General features: G+C 40.7%; 1 protein-coding gene across 7 annotated transcripts in view; it reads left to right on the forward strand.

Moving 5' to 3' along the window:
• The window catches only part of NUP58 (nucleoporin 58), a 39,904-nt gene extending 31,385 nt beyond the window's left edge, over positions 1-8,519 (forward strand). For 5 of the 7 annotated variants that reach the window (XM_059838769.1, XM_059838768.1, XM_059838766.1 and 2 more), the window contains one exon: positions 2,948-4,919. In XM_059838769.1, the coding sequence (XP_059694752.1) occupies positions 2,948-3,117 (170 nt within the window). In that variant the 3' untranslated portion in view covers positions 3,118-4,919. Of the gene's footprint in view, positions 1-2,947; positions 4,920-8,420 lie in introns of those variants that run through there. The other 2 variants (XM_059838770.1, XM_059838767.1) reach the window with 1 other exon arrangement.
• Positions 8,520-14,539: the final 6,020 nt, after the last annotated feature.

Consider the following 14,539-nt stretch of genomic DNA (forward strand, 5'->3'; position numbering starts at 1 on the left):
CAGTGTCCAACAGGCGTCCCTCTGAAACACACAGAGACACTCCAGAAAGCTGACTCCAAAACAAGTCCCATTTAATTCCTACTCTTACTCATTTAATGGCAACCAAAAGGCTGATGTTAGTGGGCTATTGTAAAGGACATTCAGACTCTCCAAGTAATGGGAAAAGGAAAAAAAATCACCATTGAATTTATTTAACAATTTAATAAAATGCTAAGAGGAAGGCAAGTGTTCAAACACAATTTTTCTGAAAATAGATGCTAAATATACTTTGAAGATCTGAGTTGAAAACTCTTGCTGGAGACTTACTTTTATTAAAGAATTGCAGCCTCAGTAAACTAGACAAGAGATAATCAAGTGGGATCATGGCTGTATGCACTCATACTGCTGAAAAACAGACCTTAATATAATCTATGAGCAGCTTTTAGATAGAGAGGCTATAATAAATCAGTCAAAGCTGTTCTTGAAGTACTTTTTGATCTAGAGCACCCATTGTGGTATGGGAGATGAAAGCAGGAATGGATTGCCATCTGATCAACTGCTGTTTCTCCCTGTAGTATTAAAATTACCCAAAGAATGCTGTTACGGGGAGGTACTCACCTTTGGCTTACCAAGCTAAAGGGCTGACAGAAGCAGAGATGCACAAGCCAGTGAATAAAGTGTGATCATAACACCGTCTGGGGAGACGTGAGGCTATGTCCTTGAAGGGCAGGTTGTCGTTTACTTCTTGAAAGTCACTGTTCGCACATAAATAATACTAATTTCGGCAAGTACGTTGTTGATCACATTATACCTATGGTTCAAGACTTTGTGAGTCTTCCATCTAAACTGAGCTATTCTGTGACTGATTGTCTTTTCTTGCAACAGAAATAAGACTCAATGTGTATCTTGTTTAAGTTTTTTATCTTGAAGATTTTTCATTTGAGTGTTCATTGAGCTTTAGGGTTTTGTTTACTTCTAATGAAACTTGGTACCTTGGCCTTGTTATGCTGCCATGACAGGAGAAAACCATACAGAAGAATTTCACATTTTCCTTCATATACGTTTATGGCTGCCCTTAATGTCACTTGTAACATAACAGCTATTACTTTCCAAGCTGTATCTAAATTAAGAAGCATTTTCTCAGTCTTCTATCCCATAGTTTATGCATCTCTTACTGTAATATTACTCAAATAAACTGTAGCCTGCCTTCCCTGCATGCTTCAAAATAATCCCTGCATCTAGAAGCAGCAAGGTGGAGGTAATTGATGAATACTTTACTCTTGCCTACCGAACTCCTGACACTACAGGTCACACGCAGCTTTATTATGAATGGCATTCATGATGTTTTCTATGGGAAGCAATGCTTGCCTGTTATCTCACATACACGAAGTAAAAAGGTAACTTTTTTCATTCATGAGACTCCCTGATGGGAGTCTCATGAATGCTGGGATTCAGAGTTACCAGGAAATGGAGCAACAATTGCATGTGTTTCACCCTTACATCCTAGGATGAGAGACAAATTAGTCCACGAAATTTAGACAAGACCCAAATGACCACTGTCAGTCACTATCATTAGTCACACTCCAGATCTGCACAACCATTTCACTGAGAATGAGTTCTATGCAGGCAACTGCATGCTGTAGGAGTGTGAGTTACTGGAATGTTGATAATGAATCTTCTTGACAAGATGATGTGTGTAACCCTAGTCCAGACATTGCAGGAGGAAGAGTTTCATGTTATATTTTCAAGTAGTTCTTAATGCAGAGTGTCAGTAACAACTGAGAGAACAAAAGACATCAGGCTTGTGAGAGCTACTTTAGGATTCTGATGAGACAACCAGTCAGGCTTTTATTTCTGTACTCCAAAAATATTTTACACATTGAGTTGAAGATACTGATGTGACCAAAAGATTGCTTCAACTGTCTGCTAGAGAACTATGAAGCAATATAAAGTAATGCATATTGAGAATATACTCTTTCTTGATTGTGAACCAGTCCCGTTTTTCTTAGTAGCTTAATTTTTGCAGGTTTTCATATACAACTTGTATGAAGCTCTTTGTTAAAATCTGAACTTGTTCGTGTCTTACCTATTATTTTGTGGTCTCTTGAGACAACAAAAAGTGAAGTTATGAAATTCTACTTCCTAAAGTAATCTTTGAGATATTTCTAGCATTCTCTAATAGTTGCAATTATTATCTAAGTTGATTGTGCATAATTGATACAAATGTATAACAGAAAGTGAAATGAGTTAGTGTTACTGTTGCTGGAAATTGTAGGGGGACTTTTTCCAACTGACCTTGTTTCACAGCTGCATATGTTCAGTTTGTTTACCTTGATAGAAGAGGGTAGAGTTGTTAAAATAGCACAATTTGCTCAGCCAGTCATGCTGTTTTTCCAAAGCTTTGTTTCCAGTGCTGTTTTTTGGTTTATCACAAGGAGTGTTTTTAAATACAAACAGTCTGGCAAGGTTTTTTTGAGCCTTTTCTGCCTCACATTTAAGGTGTGGTCTGTGCCACCTATGTAAGAGGAAGACTGAGCACTCCAACTCCAGCTTTGCCATTTCTCTGCTGTGAGTGAAGGGAGTGGTCCATGGTCCACCCTGCCTTCCCTCCCACCTTAGGGGTGCACCGCATGTTTATGCTGAGAACTTGAGGAATTGTGGTTCTTCTGTTGTATGATTTCAGTGGGACTTTTGTGTGCTGCTCTTGTACGGGTAATGGTGTAACAGACTTGTGATTTAGGATATGATTGGCACTCACTGAGGTAGTCTCTGTTAGTGCTGCATTATCCAAGTTGCCATGGCAAGTCCAAGTGCTTTAGCAATGTGATTTACCATTGTTGATCTGCGTTGGTATAAAGTGTTACAGCTGCTGATAATAAAGTGGCTGCTGGTGAAAACTTCAAGGAGAATGAATTTACAATCCTGATATATAACTGATGTTTTAAAATATTTTTCCCTCCCCCATAAGGCTTTGGGAGCTCGACTACATCTGGGTTTAACTTCAGCAATCCTGGCATCACAGCATCAGCTGGCCTGACGTTCGGGGTGTCTAATCCTGCATCTGCAGGCTTTGGGACAGGAGGGCAACTTCTTCAGCTGAAGAAACCTCCAGCTGGAAACAAGCGAGGGAAAAGATAGGCACCCCTTTTAGGGAGGGGGAAGCGCATCAACTTTCTTCATCTGAAAAGTCTATTTTTGTAGATTGATTAATTAAATTGCATCCCAGGAGATTTATAAAAATTTTGCTACTTTTCCCTAGTGAAATCATATTGAACAGCTATTTTCTTGTGAATAGAAACCCGTTTATGTATTTTTATTTTGGGCCCTAGTTTTAGAAATGTTCTATACTGCATTATTATTAAAGAATCTTGTAAAATCATCTATTTAACCTAATGTTAGTAGCAGAATATTTTTTGTTAATAAGCTTTATACCATATGAATATATGCATATTTGTTTTTTTTGTACAGATAAAATATATTCTAGTACAAATACTAGAGTTCATATCTTCTGTTCCTGGATATGGCCTTTAAATCTTCTTCAGGGTGTTTTTGTGTATATGGATGTAAATATATACAGTACAGTGCACACATCTGTGTGTATGTATGTGTATATATATATATGTATAAAACACAGATGTGCATACCTTCCCCCATAGACAGATCTCCTTTTCTTTGTGTGTTCTGTTTCTCCATGTTGTCCTGTGGTCCCATATCTTGATGTTCCTAGGAATTTCAAATAGTGGGTCCCAGGCTGTGTCATCATGGCTCCTGTGTTTTGTTGTTTAAAACCAGCTGAAATACAATGTTTACTATTTCATAAAGTTTGGTAGATAGTGGTTAGTAGCTGTTTTGGTTTTGTTTTGGTTTTTTTAACCTTTTTCTTGGCCCATTTAGCAGCCAGCTCTAAAGAAGAATCTGCGATTTTGACACAGACATTTCATAGGTAATGTTCCCAGACTGTTGGATTTTGGTTTTCTCCTGAGCTGAAGAGTAGGGCACTGCTGGATTTCAGCCGAAAGCTCAGGATGCCACAAGGTCTGTGTGCCATCAGGAGTTGTCAGGCTGGATGAGCTTTTCCCTGCATTTGAGAGAGATTAGATGCACTGTCCTAATGAAAACCCAAAATAAGTGTTACAAACCCAAGCTGCTTCATGAGCTTCTCTTCAGCACTGCCTTAAAAGCAGTTGGACATCTGCTTTTAAACAAGGTGTAGTACAGTAACTTGCTGTTCAAGAGCAGAGGAGGAGAATTATGTAATTTGAAGGTTAAAGCTATTGCAGCAGTACTTTATGAATCTTACATACTGTAACATCATAGCTTGTTGTTCTGCATCTCCAATTTGGTGTGCACTAGGAATATCCAGGAAAATATCTTAAGAAGAAAATAAAAGATCAGTTGATTCTTTGCAAATAATGATGCTAGGTTGATGTGTGAGCATGAAACTTTGGAGACAAGTTGATTTTATGTAGAAGTTTTGTCATTGGCTTTCTATTGTTGAAATATTACTACCATTTTGTCTGTTTTGGAAGTGTCTGCATTCAGCAGTGATTGCTCTTTGACAAATGTTTGGTTTGTCACTTAATCTGATAAAATTAAGGGAAACTGAGCACAGAATTCTTCACTTTTGTACTTGTATGTTATTGCATCTTTGTGAGCAGTCTCTTAGGAAGGGATATGTGTTTTTTTAATGTCACAGAAAAATAAAGCTTATGGTTTATTTTGATTTCAACCTGTTTTTAAACTTTTACTGGGCTGCAGTCAAAACTGTAATGTTTGTATTTCTTTGTTACTGCTTTTTTTAATAGTTAATATGTTAAACCACTGGACTCTTATAATGTAATAATTTGTGAAACTAATTCTAAATGTGTACTGTTTGTCCATATGTGCAACTTACCATTGTGCAAACAATAAAACAATAATGCTGTGATCCTTGTAATACATACTTGCCTATCTGAGAGATCATTTCCTGTCATTCTCCTGCATTGTAGGAGAAACAACAACTTCATTGGCTAATATGTAGAACTGTTCTTCCTAGAATTCATATAGTGCAGAATTATTCTTGCTGAAGTTAGGGCCTTGATCCTGGATTAAAAGTGTGGAGGGAGAGGGGGTAAAGGGAGGTATTATATTGTGGGGTTGTCTTGAATTTCTTCACTGCACAATGTAAGTCTGGATCATGGTGTAATGTAACACAGTGCTAGGAATGGCTTTGTAAATTGGGAAACAGTCTGAGCCTCCTGGGCACCTGTGCTCTGCTTCTTTTCCAATTAAACAGCAGTTATGTCCTTAATTTAGCCTAAGTAAAAAAAAATTATTGTATAATAGAATAAACACATATAGTAGTACAGACTAAAGTCAAAATGGGATTTGAAATAATTATATTCCCAGACTGTTACTTGGGTGGTTGAATTTAGCCATGATTTTTGGGGATCAGCACTGTAGACATTGTTTCAAATTGTCTTTCACCCCAATTTAAAGACGTGTTAATATGATTAGAGTGTAATATACAAATGCATTCAAGGTTTGGCTTGGTTTTCTACAAAGCAGGTTAAGAAGCTGACCTATATTTAAACACCATGAAATTAAATCAAGTCTAGATTACCTGTTCTGTGAAGAAAGAAAAGTCTGGTCTGGAAGAAGGTTCAAGTCCATGTGCAAGATATGGTTTTCTGTTAGTTTGTACCTTGTACAGCTGTGGTATGAACATATGTATGTGACCTCTTTCTTTTAGTAGAAGTAACTTGTTTTTCCTTCAGCATTCTCCCTACGGTGAAGGCAGCAGAAGGGAAAGAGCTGTGCTTTAGATTACTTGGTTCAGGAACCTCTTTCTTTGTGCTTCTGTGTGTCTCTGTTTTTGTCAAATCATTTAGGTAGATACTACACTTAGCTACTTATTTCTTGTGGATTGTGAGGTTGGAGACTGAAATAAGGTGGAGTGGGTCTCAGTTTATGCATCTTCCTCACCACGAAAAAATCCAAATTCAGCTACACTCCCTCCATCTACATGTTCCTAACATAACTGCATTTTGGATAATGATTGCATTTATGACATCATTTTTTAAAAAATTGAAATAAGGTTCAGGAATGCAGCTTTAGTGGCCGTTCTCCCCCTGTTTGATGTCAGTGGTATTTCCACTCCACTACTCATGAGGACTGTAGAAATAATCCAGTCAGCTCAGTTATGTTACTGGTTGTACCTGGAATATGTCAGCAGAAGCACCATGTATATTAATGAGAAATTAAGAGTAAGTGCCTTATGCTCTATAAAAAGCTTCTTTCCCTAAAACTTTTTCAAGTTTCTAAGAACAAAGAACTATCTATGTGCAAAAATTTCCAGCAATTAATTATGTAGTTTTGGGATTGTGCTGTCAGGCTGTTTCTCTCTTCCCTCTCATTCAGTACCTTCCAGCACTGTGGCTGCTGTCTCCAGACACTGATGGATGGTTAAAGTATCACAGGCATTGACTGGTATGGATTCTCATGGAAATGGGCACCTGGGTTTGGGGAGGGGCATGACACGGAGTTGATGCCTGCAGCAGCTCTGGAAGATGGCGATTACCCACTGTGACAGTGTCCATGGAGCTCCAGCACAGCTGTGATGTTCCATCTCCTCTCAACCAGGCTGGTAGGTTCCTTCAAAGCAGGATGGAGGTGTGACAGGGATGAAGTGTTGGGAGAGGTGAGGGGATGTAAGGCACAAGGCTTACTGCTGTGAATGGCACAACTCTCTTCAATTCAGGATCATTTCTTCTGAGCTCAATGTTGAATGGTCATTGGAAGGCAGGAGGCTGCCAGTTACATCACAGGAACCTTGTGGGAGTAGCTGTCATGCAGCATGTGCAGTGAAATGGTCAGTGACCACTTAAAAGAGCTGCAAGTCTGTGGGGCTGGATGGGGTCCACCCAAGGATACTGAAAGAGCTGGTGGAAGAACTGGCTGAGCTACCTTCAATCATTTACCAGCAGTCCTGGCTAACCAGGGAGGTCCTGGTTGACTGGAGGTCAGCAAATGGGACACCTGTCTGCAAGATGGGTCAGAAGGAAGATCCAAGGAACTACAGGCCTGTCAGCATTATCTCAGTGTTGGGGAAGGTCATGGAGCAAATCATCTGAAGTGCTATCATGTGGCATGTGCAGGACAACCAAGGGATGAAGTCCAGCCAGCAGGTGGGGTTGTGAGGGGCAGGTCCTGATTGACCAATATGATCTCCTTCTGTGACAAAGTGACAAGCTCAGTGGGTGAGGGAAGGGTTGTGTGTTTTCTGCTTGGACTATTGTAAAGCCTTTGACACGTTTTCCCACAGTGTTCTCCAGGAGAAGCTGGCTACTCACGGCTTGGACAGGTGCATTTGTATCAGCAGTAGTGTGGCCAGCAGGAGCAGGGCAGTGACCGTCCCCCTGTGCTCAGCACTGCTGAGGCCACAGCTCCAATCCTGTGCTCAGTTCTGGACCCCTCACTGCAAGAGAGACATTGAGGGGCTGCAGCGTGCCCAGGGAAGGGCAACTGAGCTGGGGAAGGGTCTGGAGCACAAGTCCTGTGAGCAGCAGCTGAGGGAGCTGGGGGTGTTCAGCCTGGAGAAAGGGAGGCTCAGGGGGACCTCACCACTCTCTACAGCTCCCTGACAGGAGGGTGTGTGTCAATCTCTTCTCCCAGTCAACAAGTGATGGGACAAGAGGAAATGACCTCAGGTTGTCCTAGGGCAGGTTTAGTTTGGATATTGGGGAAAAATTCTTAACTGAAAGACTTGTTGGCAAGCACTGGAACAGGCTGCTTAGAAAAGTGGTCACTATCCCTGGAAGTGTTCAGAAACAATGTGGGCTTGCTACTTAGGGACAGGGGGTAGTGGTGAGTGTGGCCATTCTAGGTTAATGGTCAGACTTAATATTTTCAATCTAAACAATTCTATGACAAGATATGTCACCCTTTGTTTCCTTGTTGTAAAAATTTTCTGACACACTTTTTTTTAAGGTGGTAGAATTTTGTTGAACTTCAATATTTGAACAATCCTTCTGACCCATTTGACTCCTGTTGCTAGGAAGTTTATTACTTAATGCTTTTTTCAGTCCACCTCAGGAATTTAATCTTTATAACCCATGGCTGCTGTTAAATGCCACAGTGAGGAGGTGAGTAGGCTGTGTGTTTCGTTAGCTTTGTTTTCTGCTTTCTCACCCTTTAGAAGTAAGGCAATTCTTAAGAATTCTTTAGAATTAAGTTTGGAAGCTTCTACAAACTAGAAGAGCTTCTGGTTTGATTTTACTTTTGTTTGAGTACAGATCAGCCCCCATCAGGATATTGGGTCATTTCTGTTGAACAGTTGTATGGAAAACTTGAAATACTCCTGTCCTAAATAGGTCAATAGCTGAAGAAGCAAAAGATATGTATGTTCAATTAATGTTTCCTAGACTGATGGATGTCTTTTTTTTCTTTTCTCTTTGATACAGGGATCACTGTACGGCGTGTGCTTGGGTACCAGAAGGACAGCAGTTTATTGGGAAGTCATGTAATTGCTTCCAAAATAAAGTTCTGATTAGAAGTTGGCAGATAGCTCCTGTCTGTGCATTTAATATGGCACTTTGTGGTAACAGGATATGCTTCTGAGGTGATGATGATCCTGGCCACAAAAGAAAGCTAGGAGGATGAGGTTTTGATCAGTCACTGTGCTCTACTAAAAAGGGAAAGAAACACACACTTGATGAATATTCAAAGTCAAGGATTCAAAATCAAACTTAATATTATATGAAATTTTAAAAATACCATGTCCTCTTATTAAGGGGAGAAGGGGATAAATTCTCATGGGGGAAAAAAATGGTGACAGGCAGCTTGAGTAGACTTCAAATTGAGTGAAACCTTGGGGAAAAAAGTATGCAGAAGCTGTGTACAGTTGGGTAGTCTATTAACTCCATGGTTAAATACCTAAGTAGAAGCTACCCCTAAAGTGAAAAAACACCCAAACCTTCTCATCCTATTAATGGTGTTAGCATTCCTTGGCTGTTTGGGCTACCCTTATTCTTTACTAACATGCACATAAAAGGAATCTAACCTTTGAACGTAAACACTTTCACTGTGGTTCTGTCTGGGGATAAGGTAAGATAGATGTGATAAAGGTGTCCTTACTGGAAAAAAAAAGTCCATCTTTCAAAACAAAGTTTGCGGTGAGTGGGCCCAAATGCTAAATGGAAGCAATGGCAGTGAGCAGTTAGTCCTCAGTGGTGTGGGGACATCCCTCCATCTCTGCTGGAGACCACTTGTTTTGTGACAATGTGTGGAGGAGTGATGGTGAGCATACTTGTATGTTACCACTGTGCTGCCTTTGTTTGGTGCAGCTGTGTGTGGCACAGCTCTCCAGAGCGTTGCCTCCTTCAACAGCGACAGGGGTTCTAATTTAGCACTGGGTCAGGCAAAATGAATGGACACAAGTGATAAGGAAGGTGCCAGCCTTAACGCCATGGAAACCAGTCTTAGTAACACACATTATATCAGTCTCAAATAGGAATTGTCTTTTATCTTATTTTGTTTGGTTGCTGACTAAGGAGCAGGCAGATGTTCATATACCTCCAGCGGCCAAACCAGAAGCAAGCCTTATTCCCAGGGATGGGGAGACCTTTGGCTGCTAGCTAAGCTTATGTGGTATGGACCACAGAGCAAAGCTCTTAACTGATCCCGTGATGGCAAAGAGAAGTTGATGCTGAGCACTGCTCTGAGACCAAAGAGGGAAGGCTTTTAACATTCCTTATGTTGGCTTTGGGTGTGATGATGCTGTCAGTGCCAATAGCAACCTCCCACATGTATTGGGGATGTGAAAAAGAGGCTGGAGCTGCAGGAAGACTGTGGCAGCTTGTCAAAATTTAATTTCTGCACTGGAGATGCAGGTCTAATACAAAGGCATATTAGGTTCAGTTTATACTGTATTAGTAAAATATTTGGCTAGAAATGCTCCTCTGAGTAATTTGTCATTTTACACTTGAAAATTGTCACCTTTGTCATCATGTCTCCCCGTGACTTATTTCTAGTGCTGCAGCAGCTTGTGCTTGTTGCTCTGTCATGGTGATACCCACATTGGGGTGGCATCAGGGCTTGCTAGGCTTTGGAGCTGCTGGAAAATACAGGGGCAGGAGGAATACGGGGTAACATCCTGATCTCAGATAGATGGAGGATAATATCAGTCTGCCAGTGACAGAAATAATAATATACAAATCCTAACACTGGTGCAGAGTGCTGGATGTATCATTTTAAGTGCCCTGGGAAGTGAAGGGAGTGGTAAAATTCCAAAGCCTCTTTACCAGGCTAGGTAATTGTCAAGTAAAATAGCAATGGTTCAAGCAAATACAGTCTTCTTTACTTCTTTTCCAGGCAGTGTAAAAAACGTCCTGATCTAGAAAATATTCTCATAAATACTGTTAATTTCCCACAACAAGTTGCTGCTTCTTGCCTGTCTGCAATAATAATCCCTATATAAACCCCCAAACTGCAAATTTAGGTGCACTACAACCTGTTGAGAAGAAGTGGTTTTTTTTTTTTTTTTGGTTTTTTTTTTTTTTTTTTGCTGGAACCTCACTGATTTCACTGCACAGGCAAAAAGTGCAATAAAAGGCAACAGCTGTGTAGTGATGCTAATTCTGCTATGTGGTGCCCAAATCCATGTCTTGTACTAAGGCATTAGGAGGTAAAGAACAGTAAATTTATGGTTTTAAATATCCTTAGTTTTCTCTTCCTAAATTTGATAAAATGCTCATGCTTTGTGCTCTGCATGGGATAAACTGAAGTGTGAATGTGGAGAACTCCTGTACTTCCCTGGGGTTTTCTTTTCTTAGTTTAAATTTTTTAATAATGATGCCTTACTGTGAGGGCAGACAGTGGGATGATGGATTTAGTCCACAAGTCTTCCTCTGGTTTTTGTCTGAGGAGTGGAAAAAAAAAAAACTAAAATTCTTTCCTTTTCTTGCTAGTGGCTGGAGTGGTTAGTTGGAGCAGAAGTTATAAATCAATTAGGAAACAGCATCCCTTTCAATTTGAAGCTGTGCACATCAGCTTTGTATCCAGTTTTTATATATTGTACAGCAATCTGTTGTGTCTGCAGCAAGTGGAAGCTCCAAAAATCAATGCACTAAGACTCGAGGGAGAAGAGCCTGACATTTGTATTAATCAAGGCTGTCTGAGTACTTGGACAGTGCTAACAAGCTCCCTAAAGCTCTGCTCCGACTGGGCTGTGTTGAAACCGGGGGACATTTTCTGAGTGACAGCCTCCTCCTGCACTCGTGAATTTGTAGGGAAATGTCCCCTAGCACTCGGAGGTACTGTCACCCGCTCACCTCCCTTCAGCTTCATCCTCCAGCCCCCGTTATCAGGACAGCGGTGCATTTTGGAGCCAGACGGGCGATACGGGAGGTGTCTGTGCCGGCTGTGATAAGGTGGTGCCAGCCCTGATTCCTGCTGTCACTGCGGCGTGTGCTGAGAGCGAGCACTCACAGCAGGAGCTGAGCTGTGCCTGCTGATGTGCTCGGTGCCGGTGCAGCCACTGCAGATTCACAGCCCAGCCCCCGAGGAGTGTGCTAACTTCATATCCCTTCATTTAAAGCTATTTTTACAGTTCCTTTGCCTCATCCCGTGACTGGGGTTTTTTTTATTCCCTTGGGTCATCTTGATCTAATTATTCTCCAGGAAATGAGAGCCAATAAAAGAAAGCCTTTTGCTATGAGGACACGTGTATTTTAAACTGTAGATATTAAATATGTTCCCTAAGCAGAAATAAAAACCAGTCCAGCTTATGTAACCAACACCACAATTGGAGTGGCTGTTTCCACCCTTAAGTGTATTGATGGTGTTTAAATTATACTTGCCACAGGTACACTAGTGTAAAAGGTACCTAATAACCAGGTTGGGAAGAAAAGGAAAGGCTGCTAAGGTAAGCTCATATATTATGGTAACTATCCTCACCTGGGAAATTGTGTTGGTGCGACCTGTCAGTACAGATTGCAATCTCAAATTCAACAGTTCTCCATGCAAACTCCACAGTGGAGTTTGTCATGCTACTCTTCTCACTAACTTCACATGGGGGCAGCAAGCCATTGCTTTAGCAACGGGAAACACAGTTTTGCCTTTGAAGTGACTTTGCTGGGATAAATGGACAAGATGCAGGGATTTCAACTCCAAGGTGATTTATTTCTAAGTTAAAAAACCTACAAGCAATAAAACAAACTGTTTTTAAACCAACCCTCTGCATGATCAGAATGAATTCCTTTATTTTGTGTTACTAGGAAGAGGAATCTCTTTTGTTGAAGTGTAAAACTAGCAGTAAAATCCATCTATTGTGGTAAGCATGGCCTGACTTTTACATGCCAAGTCATCTAAACAGTAGTACCATGATGATGAGTTCTAGCTGAAGACTTCAGGCTATGTTTAATTTATAATTCTGATCTGCAGTGTTGTGGACTCAACAGTAGAGCCAAAGTAATTCCAGAATCCAGATTTTCAAGATTCCTGATAAGGTTGCAGAATTGTTTGACAGTAATGATGTAACAGTAGGTATGTGAGCTAAATGGAATGGGAAAGTGCATTTTTGCCTGTTTGGCACCTAGGACTGGGCAATGGAAAGCAGATAATCTCACTTGTGCCCAAGTGACAAGACAATCAAGGATGAAACTGGAAATTCCAAAGGGGAAAAGAAGACAGTATCCATCTGCCATCTAAACTTTATCACCAATGGGTCAAAAAGAAAGAGAATAGCAGTTACTGCCAGTTTTGTGTTCCCTCCTGTATCGAGGGAATGTGACAAGCTACAACAGCATGGGTTGAAAATACCATAGGGAAAACAAAACATCCCTAACAGCGAGAGCCACTTACACACCCACAGAAGCTCACGGCAGCTTGGAGAGTCATGTCACAGGGTTTTCCTTTCCTAGACCTAGGAGAGACTCCAACCAAAACAGATAGAGATACAGAATAAGGTGAGAGTTCTGTGTTCCAGTGTTATCTTGGAGAATTTGTAGGACAGACACCCGAAGGGGAGGATAGCAAGTGTTGTTTCTTACTTATTGTTACAGTTTCCACATATTTGTCCTTTCTCCTCTTTCCTTCCTGTCCACCGTGTGCTGGCACAGCCAGCCCTGACAAATGTTTGTGGTACCTCGCTGTGAATGGCTCAGCAGCTCAGACTCAAGGTGGGGTGTCCTCGTTTTCCCCTTTCTTGAACTGGGAGCTGTTCAGAATGAAATGTGCTTTTGTATTATCTCTCTCTTTGTGCCTTTCTTATTTCTGTTGTCTTTTTTTGAAGTAGGAGCTGGTGTATTTGTGAAAAAGTTCAGCATACGAGCCATGCCAGCCCTACGAAAGCAGAGCACCATGCTCTGAAAGCACAGAAATACTTTTGAAAATTTTCCATCTGGAGGAGACTGTAATATAGAGAGAGACATCTGGAGAGAGCCAGCAAAAATGCCCTTGTTACAATAAGGAGAATGCCTGTCAATGCAGTGACTGAATGAATTTACAAGGTAAGCAGATAGCAGTGTTAGAGACCCACTTAAACAGATGGTGGCCATTATCCCACAGCAGCTCTGCCTTCAAGGATCAGCATCCAGGCTGGGCAGTGGCACAGGCAGCTGTGCCACAGCTCTGTGCCCAGGCACGCAGGGGTGCAGGTACTGCTCTCACACAGCCAGTGCCACAGCTGGAGGTTGGGTCCTGTAGATGCTGCAATGTGCTGTAGATGGACTCAGCCCCTACACTGCTGCACAGGCAGTTTGCAGCTCAGAGTGTTAAAAATTATGCGGAAAATGCACTTCACCTATTTCAGACAAATGGCAGAAGTGCTTTTAAGTCTTATTTTCACTGCTCTAAGAGAGACAATTTTTCAGGACTAGCAGAACAGCAGGTGAGTTTTTCAAATTCCCAAAATAAAACATTTTATTTGCTTTCCTGATATCAGGCATTTGTCTGGAAAAGGACAAAGAACATTTCTACTGATCCTAAGGCCTCAGAAAACTATATCTGGTAGTAGTATTACAAATTCAGAGACTGGTAGAAAAAAAAAAAGAAAGTTTAAGCAGATAATAGAGATTTTTAGATTATGTGATCATTACTGAATATATGTAGGACTTAAAAATCTTTTCCCACTCCACCATCTATATGTTATTTTAATTGTATCTAACAGCTGCACTATGCTTATTTGGATGGGATGGGATGTGTTTGGTGTCCTACAAAATCTGGGATAGGTTTATTTTACATTGAAATAGATTGAACTAATATAATGAGATTGCTTGACACAGGGAAAGAGAGTGAAAAAGTCACAGAATAGGAAAGAATTGCTATATTTATGTGTTTCCACATATTTTGGTTCTGGATTTTTGTGTGCTTTTAAATTTAAATCATAGGGATATTACCTGATCAGCTTGTAAAGACAGTGAAAAAACCACCCCAAACTCCACTAATTAGTCTATTGCTAAATAGGATCTAAAGCATTTTGCAAAGTGCCAAATGTTTTAAGTTTCACAAAAGCATAATGAGGTACACTATTATCTCTGCTGTTATCCAGGCAAGTTGAGACAAATCCTGAGCTTGAATAAAG

Source organism: Haemorhous mexicanus, chromosome 2, assembly GCF_027477595.1.
Source record: "Haemorhous mexicanus isolate bHaeMex1 chromosome 2, bHaeMex1.pri, whole genome shotgun sequence".
NCBI classification, from domain to species: domain Eukaryota; kingdom Metazoa; phylum Chordata; class Aves; order Passeriformes; family Fringillidae; genus Haemorhous; species Haemorhous mexicanus.